General features: G+C 42.2%; 1 protein-coding gene across 3 annotated transcripts; it reads left to right on the forward strand.

The window, feature by feature from the left end:
- The first annotated feature begins 995 nt into the window (after positions 1–995).
- LOC125514686 (U-box domain-containing protein 52-like) lies at positions 996–7,086 on the forward strand. 3 transcript variants are annotated; one of them, XM_087526813.1, is made up of 11 exons: positions 996–1,364; positions 1,475–1,596; positions 2,080–2,201; positions 2,321–2,505; positions 2,693–2,735; positions 4,275–4,366; positions 4,454–4,635; positions 4,745–4,813; positions 4,896–5,447; positions 5,859–6,596; positions 6,800–7,086. In XM_087526813.1, the coding sequence occupies exons 1-11, from the start codon at positions 1,094–1,096 to the stop codon at positions 6,872–6,874; spliced, it is 2,451 nt and encodes an 816-aa protein (XP_087382939.1). In that variant the 5' UTR covers positions 996–1,093; the 3' UTR covers positions 6,875–7,086. The 3 variants fall into 3 exon arrangements, with proteins under 3 accessions (XP_087382939.1, XP_048535986.1, XP_048535987.1); XM_048680029.2 differs by having other exon boundaries at positions 4,275–4,635; XM_048680030.2 differs by having other exon boundaries at positions 997–1,364; positions 4,275–4,635; positions 6,792–7,086.
- The last annotated feature ends 570 nt before the right edge of the window (positions 7,087–7,656 follow it).

Here is a 7,656-nt window from a genome sequence, read left to right on the forward strand (position 1 = left end):
CTCTAAGCACTTGAGCAAACAGTTCATGATCAAAACCTCATCCCTTTTAATAGTATTGGCTTTCCTATGGACTCAATGTGATATTTGATCACTTAACCAAAAATTTAGTCTTGGAGCTTTGCCAATGTTTGCCTTCGCATTTTGAGGGGTCCACATTCACATCTTATTGCCATACCTAGATTGAACTTTCTGAAATATTATGTGAGTAGGCATTAGTTCAATGATGCATATGCTGTTATGAATTATCAAAACCACCTCGGGATTAGTTGCATTTTCAAAGGTACTCTGATCTTCTCCTGCTACGACGAAGTCTTATGGAGTGGGACCATAGATCGAGGTAGTTCGTGTCTTTGTAGGTTTGATGCGCCGAACCTTGCGGATTTTAGGTTTATGTGTCCATGCAGATTCATTTATACGGATCTGACGAGTCTTTGTTAGTGTTTTATATGTCGTTTTATTGATGCGGTCTATTATGACTTTGGAGTCATACTTTGACATTATGTTAAAGTTCTTGTGCTTTGATGCCTCCTACTTTCAAGTGATACCCCGACCCGAGCACTTTGATGCTCATGTCTTTTCATCCTTATGGATAGGCAACCTAAGAAGGTTTCAGTCAAATTTGTGTTGGTGCACGAGTGGCGGTGTCGCTTCTCCAACCTAACTATAGTCTCTTTCGCAAAGCCTTGACAACATTTCGTGTTGCAAAAACTGATACCATAAAGAAGATGATTCTGAAATTTTCACAATAATTCTTAGTTCTAGGAGTTATTTTATATTTATGATCCAAATCATTGTACCTTTAGTTTTGAGAAGTTTGAATAAAGTTACATGTCCTCCTTTTCTTTTTTCAAGAAAAACATGCCATGCCTGGCCACACTCGAGTCCAGGCCCAACCCCGTGTGGCGTGGAGCGACCCGACCGAGAGACGAGGGGAGGCGTTCCCCGCCAAGCTCGCGGCGTCCCCTCTCCTCCATTCCCGCGCTTTGATCCCCACCACCACCCCACCCCACCGCGCCATCCTCCATCCCATCGTCCTCGCCGCCGCCGATGCGTTCCCTCCCCCGGCCTCCCCCTCCCCCGCCTCCGCCACACGATGTTGCACACCACTCCGATCTTGACGGAGGCCAAGCGGCACGACGCCGCCGGCAAGAAGGCGGTCGCCCTCACGGCCGCGATGAGGCGCTCGGGACCCAAGGGGCGCGGCAGCGGAGGGGGCGAGGCGGAGGGGAAGGCGGCCGTCGCCGTCGACGGCGACAAGAGCAGCCAGCACGCGCTCAAGTGGGCCGCCGACCACGTCCTCTCCCGCTACCAGCCCTTCTTCCTGGTCCACGTCCGCCGCAAGAACGCCGCGCTCAACCCCGCCGGTACGCTCTCCATTTGGGGCTTCATCTGGCCGGCCGTGGAAACGATGGGATCGATTTTGATAGTACGGAATTATAGCAGATTCTCAAATATGCGATCTACGCGTGTGCAGGCGGGAAGCAGTTCTCCACGTCGCACGTGCAGGAGGATGTCGCGGCTTGTTTTCTGGCCCAGCTGGACCTTCAGACCAAAGAGCTGATGCTGCCTTTCCAATGCTTCTGCAGCAGAAGAGGGGTATGCGTTTCCTATTTCATCATCACTTTGTGTCTGGTTACATTCAAAATTTCAGCAAATTATTGTGCCCCTGTGTTTCAAAAAATCAATATGCTTTTATCGTTTTGCCAAACGAGCTGAATTTACAGCACAATTTCCATGCAAAAATGTAACCATATCAAACTTATTTGCATTTGGACCCACCAAACCAAGCGGTGTACATTCTACCTTTATTTTCAGATTTGTTTGGGAATTTCTCTAGGAACGAGCATGAAAGCTTATTTTAAGCTTTAATAGTAATATAAGAAGCACTAGATAAATGTCAATATAAAAAAAACCGATACCACAAGTGCCAAAATATCGAGTAAATGTTCTTTCTGCATTTGTGGCTGCTCATGAATCCCAGTTAGTGCCACAGTTGTCTGATGTGCAGATAAATCTAGTAATTGGGTGCCATCATAAGTTACTAACTCCCTTTTGGCTGACTTACTTTAATATCCACAGTTGCAATGCAGGGATGTCATTCTTGATGGAACAGATGTGTCGAAAGCTATCGTGGACTTTGTTGTAAAATATAATGTTGACAAGATTGTGCTGGGAGCATCATCTAAGAGTGCATTTACAAGGTGATTTATATACATTACAACAACTTCTCTGTGTCATTATCTCTTATTTGATGGTACTCCTTTTTAGAGCAAAACTTGCCGTACTTTGATGAGCTCAATAATTTTCTTAACCATCGCAGAACAATTTGGAAAATGGATGTCGCTACATCTGTTACAAAAAATGCACCAAACTTCTGTTCAGTGTATGTGATTGCAAAAGGAAAGTTATCTACTTTTAGGCCAGCCACTCATGCAATCGACAATGATACAAGCAAAGAGGATATGAAATCTGATGCACCTGGCAATGGGCCTTTAGCTGTACAAAGTTTGTATTTCACTTGACACTTTTATTCTTATAGATGTACTACTCCCTCCGTCCCAAAATGAGTGTCGCTGATTTAGTACAACTTTGTACTAAACCAGCGACACTTATTTCGGGACGGAGGGAGTACAATATTTATCTCTAATAGGTTATTCTTTGTTTGCTCATGAAGCACACGTGTAATTTGCAGGTGAACCAACACCCAAGTTCCCTGGCGAAGAACCTTCTTACAGGTGAGTCTACATCCCTAACTATCACAAATAGGGTGATAGATAGGTCTTCTACAATGCTCTACTTACCTGCCTACCAGAAAGATTATGGTCCATTCTAAGCTGTTGATTGGCTGAGCTTTGTTTACCGGAAACTGTAGGGAGATCATGGCATTAAATTTTGTAGAAAAATATGTAATAGAATATGCACAAAGTTACAACGGTTGAGGATATACAGGGAAGGGTCTCGCGTAAATACTACATGTACAGGGATTCGAGGCTGAGCTTAGTTTTAGTTAATTGAAAACCTTGTAGAATTACATGCATTAGTCGGTTCACCCAAAAGCTCAAGCTGATGAGAAAGGTGTACAATGTAACACTGCCGTCATTTATGGCTCTCTTGGGCCTAATGTGGACTGAAAGTAGGCTGCGATATTTATTTATTTATTTTCATTTTCTCTAGCTGGGCCTCGACCTCAAGTCTTGTGTGGTTTCATACTATGTAGAATTATGCACAAGACAGTTCACCCCAAAGCTCATGCGATGGAGAATGCTGGACCATATACTTAAACAAATCTAACTATATGGAAACACCAATTACATTCATAAAGTATAAAATACACAATACGTTCCTACAACCATACCATTATATGCCAAGCCCTTTTAGGTGGCCATACCATACTAGAAACCATGAGCAAATCTAAACCTTGTGAACTTTACTTTCTTGCACAGCATGGTTGAAATAATTCCAAAACAGAATGTATGCAAGCCAATAAGTAAATGTTAAGTTTTATATATTATAAGCTAACTTGATATTTAATATATTATAAGCTAACTTGATATTTAATATTTAATACAGTATGGAATTTCCTTTTGGTGTCTTTCCCTTCTTAGTATGGGATTTCCCCTCAGTCTTTTCCCTCTCTGAGAATATCATGAGATTTGAAGTACCAGTAACAAAAACCAAGAACAATGGATTTAACATTCAAAACATTGATGAATATTTCAGCATAGAATATTATGAGAAATCCAGGGTATGTATAATTTGCAACATATGTTATTTCAAATATAATAGAACTTGAACCCCATATTTTTTTTGGCAATCTAGTCATGCCTCATGATCTAAGTAACTGTACATACTTTGCCAAGTATTAATGCAAATAATTTAAGGATGTCATTGGCTCCAATTAGCTTCTTCCCTTTTGTATATTGGAGTGTTTATGTTTGATCATTTCCAAATAATGTTGATGGATCATGTGCAAGGACAATTTTATCCTTTTGAATGTCGAATTTGACTCTTACCCCCTACAATGCAGCAATGTAAAATATGACCATAGCCAGTAGAATAAACCCAACTATTCACGACCATTTGTCGAGCTATTTTCTATGCAGCTAAAGTTCATAGCAGATATCTTATTTTATATGTCATATCGGTTAATTAACTATTTCTAATTTTAATGTTCCCTTCGATGTTGCGAAAATTGTGAATTACCGTTTCTATTTTGGCTTGTATTTTTTTTTGAGGGGGATAGTTATTTCTTATTCTATTTGATCTCGGGTCAGGCTGATGTCGACACACGCTGCTGCGCACATCGGTACCAATTTTGATGAAGCAGCACAACATGGCAACCTCAAGGCACTAGTTCAACAGAGAAGTGCCGATTCACATCTTTCAAAAACATCTTCATGTCCAAGTGAATTCATAAGAGTTGTGAATAAACAAGGCAATCATTTGTCTCCAGAATATCCCGAGAATCGTAGAGAAACCTTGTTTTTGCTAAATAAGGACAATGAGCATCCATTCCAGGCTCCACATGAAGAATACTTGGGCATTGATGATAATGCACTTAGTCTTGAATATAATGCCTATGGCTCTTTAACCCCAACTGGAGAATGTGCTTCATCAGCTTCGAACTATCAAGCAGTATGATTCGAGCATTTCTACCAGAAGCTTTGTATCCTAATTCTTTATGGCATACGGAACTGCTAAAATCAGTTATATACAAGTCTTACCAACACCATGTCATTTGTAGGATGATGTGAAAGCTGATCTGAGGCAATTTCAGAAAAGGAATGGCAATATGCTTCGGAACTACAAAGAGGTACCGGTTATTGTTTACCATTTTGTGTCTTTGGTTCTGATCTTGCACTAGATCTGAAGGAAGCATTCTTTTGGGATCGCAGTTACCTCTTGGGGACGAAGATGGGACAGAAAACTTGCATGCCGTTGATGAACGAAAAGATGGTCCTTTACTTGGTAGACAAGGTGCCAAACCGAATTCAGCGGTTCGTGGCCCAAAGCAAAACCTCTTGACACTTGAAACTTTATCTTCCGACCCTCAGCATAGAGAAAGAATCACAGAGGAATTTATGGATCACAGTGCCCAGAAACAAGTTAACCCAATGTTGCGACGCTTGCCTCCAAAATTTTTCTCACCTCGAAATGATATATATGGATCCACTCCTGAGGAGAAACATAAACTTGAATTGAACAGCAAACCCTTGCCAAGGCCAATTGAGACTAAAAGAATACTAGAGTGTCTCCCTACTAGATTAGAGTGCAGATTGTATAATCCAAATGAAATCGCGAAGGCGACCAATAATTTCTCAGAAGACCTGAAGGTTGGGGAAGGAGGTTATGGACCAGTCTATAAAGCTACACTTAGTAATACCCCTGTTGCAGTCAAGATTCTTCACTCCAATGTAACTCAAGGCCTGAAACAGTTTCAACAGGAGGTATGGTCATAGCTCATTTTGCTTGACAAAACTGCCTTTTGCCACTACAATTTCTCTTTTCCAAACTAAAAGAGAAATGTTGTCAGGATATGTATTGGCATTAGGGCCGGTTTGGAAGAGAAGTATTTCCTGGCAAAGTTCAATACCAAAATTTTACCGGGAAATATCATTCTTCCGAACCAGCCCCTTACAATGTTTAACAAAACAAAAAACGTTGCATCCACAGTTCCCGCACTTCAACTTAGTCAATTTTCTCACTACAAATAGCCAGATACTGAAGTCAAAGGCAACATTATTCGGATGGAGATAGCATTTAGCTGTATGATAATGCAGTGATTTTTTTAAAACATTATAAAATGAAAGGATTTTGACTTTTTCAGTAATGTAATTGATAAGTTTTGTTATCATCAGATTGATCTGCTGAACAACCTTCGGCATCCCAACATGGTACAACTAGTGGGTGCTTGTCCCGAGTATGGTTGCCTAATATACGAGTACATGCCGAATGGTAGCCTCGAGGACCGGCTCTATTGTCGTTCAAACACTCCGCCACTGCCATGGCAGCTCCGTTTCAAGATTTCAGTGGAGTTAGCCACTGGCCTGCTCTACCTACACAAAATGAAGCCTGAAGCCTTTGTTCACCGAGACCTCAAGCCTGGGAACATCCTCCTTGGCGAAGATTTCGTCTGCAAGATCGCCGATGTTGGTCTCGCCCGCATCATCCCCCGATCGATGGATGACACAAAGACGCAGTACCGGATGACCGACGCAGCGGGGACCTTTTGCTACATTGATCCTGAGTACCAGAAGACAGGACTGGTCAGCACAAAATCTGATGTGTATGCCCTCGGCATTATCTATCTTCAGATGATCACCGCAAAGGACGCCATGGGGCTCGCCTACGCTGTATCTGATGCACTGGAAGAAGGGACCTTTGAGGATCTCTTGGATAGCAGAGTGACTGGCTGGCCGGTGGAGGAGGCGAAGAGGTTTGCCGAGCTTGCACTGAAATGCTGCGAGCTGCGGCATAGAGACCGCCCCGATCTGGAATCTGTTGTGCTACCTGAGCTAGTCCGTCTGCATGCACTAAGTGTGCCATCTGAACATCCTTCCATGGACCAATCCCATCAGCGTTCAGCCAGTGACAAGGTAAAAGAACTGACCAGTCGGTCGCCCTTTGTTGTCTCCATTGGCTTATGAACAATGTTTCGGTTTTTCAATTTGGCGATGGAAACACCGAAATTGTAACAAAGGAATTAGGATATCTTACATCTGGAAATTAGCTGAAATCTGTTAAATTTTTCGATGTCTCACCTAGGCTTTAACTCTCTTTTTTTCTACTAGGAATGCAGGATTTAATTTTGGTTGATGGCTTGTCTGAGATTCTTACCGAAGGGAGTGCGAAGGCAGGATCATTTTCAGCATAGCAATATGAGGACCAGGAGTAGGGCGTGTCAGCTGTCGCACTGGAACCTGGCAGCTGTTCCAACTTTGATGTAGATACTGCACTATCCCAGCAAAAAAATTCAGATTGTTGTAGTTCTTTCTCCGGAAATGTTTAAATCAACAAACCTGTACATTTAACATACAATTTTGTAGCTCACATCTGCTAGTACAGAAGAAGTCACACTTTCATGACCTGGATCAATCACATGCTACTTTCCTGTCATCCAGGGCCGAGGACTTTGATCCGGACTGGGAATTATGTAAACAGACTCGGAGAGAGATTTGCTGTAAGGACATATTTCTGACAAAGATTACTGTAAACAACAAGGGATCACATAAAGAACGAAAATGTTACATAATGGAAGACTCAGTCACACCTAAATTGTGCATTTCTTATCCACAATTTTTTGACGGAAAGCTACTCGGCCATTTTAGTGATTAACAACGACAGTTACATCGTTCAGAAGAAAAGGCAAAGAGGAAACTAGGGGGTTCATCGACCCAAGTACAAGCTTCAGGAAGTAGAGAAACAGACCTAGCTACCTCATGTGCCCCCAAAGTAGCTTCCCTTGGGCAGTGTTCAAATCTAGCTTTGTCAAATCCACTAGCTGTTACTCCCCCCGTTCTTTTTTATAAGACATTTTAGCCAGTCCGCTTTGAACTGTTATGGGCGTGTCTGAAATGTGTAAAACATCTTATAAAAGGGAACAGAGGGAGTACATGGCAGTCATGAAAAATATCAGAGCAGAGCTTGCTGTTGCTG

This window comes from Triticum urartu, chromosome 6A (assembly GCF_056163025.1).
Source record: "Triticum urartu cultivar PI428250 chromosome 6A, HENAU_Tu73, whole genome shotgun sequence".
NCBI lineage: Eukaryota > Viridiplantae > Streptophyta > Magnoliopsida > Poales > Poaceae > Triticum > Triticum urartu.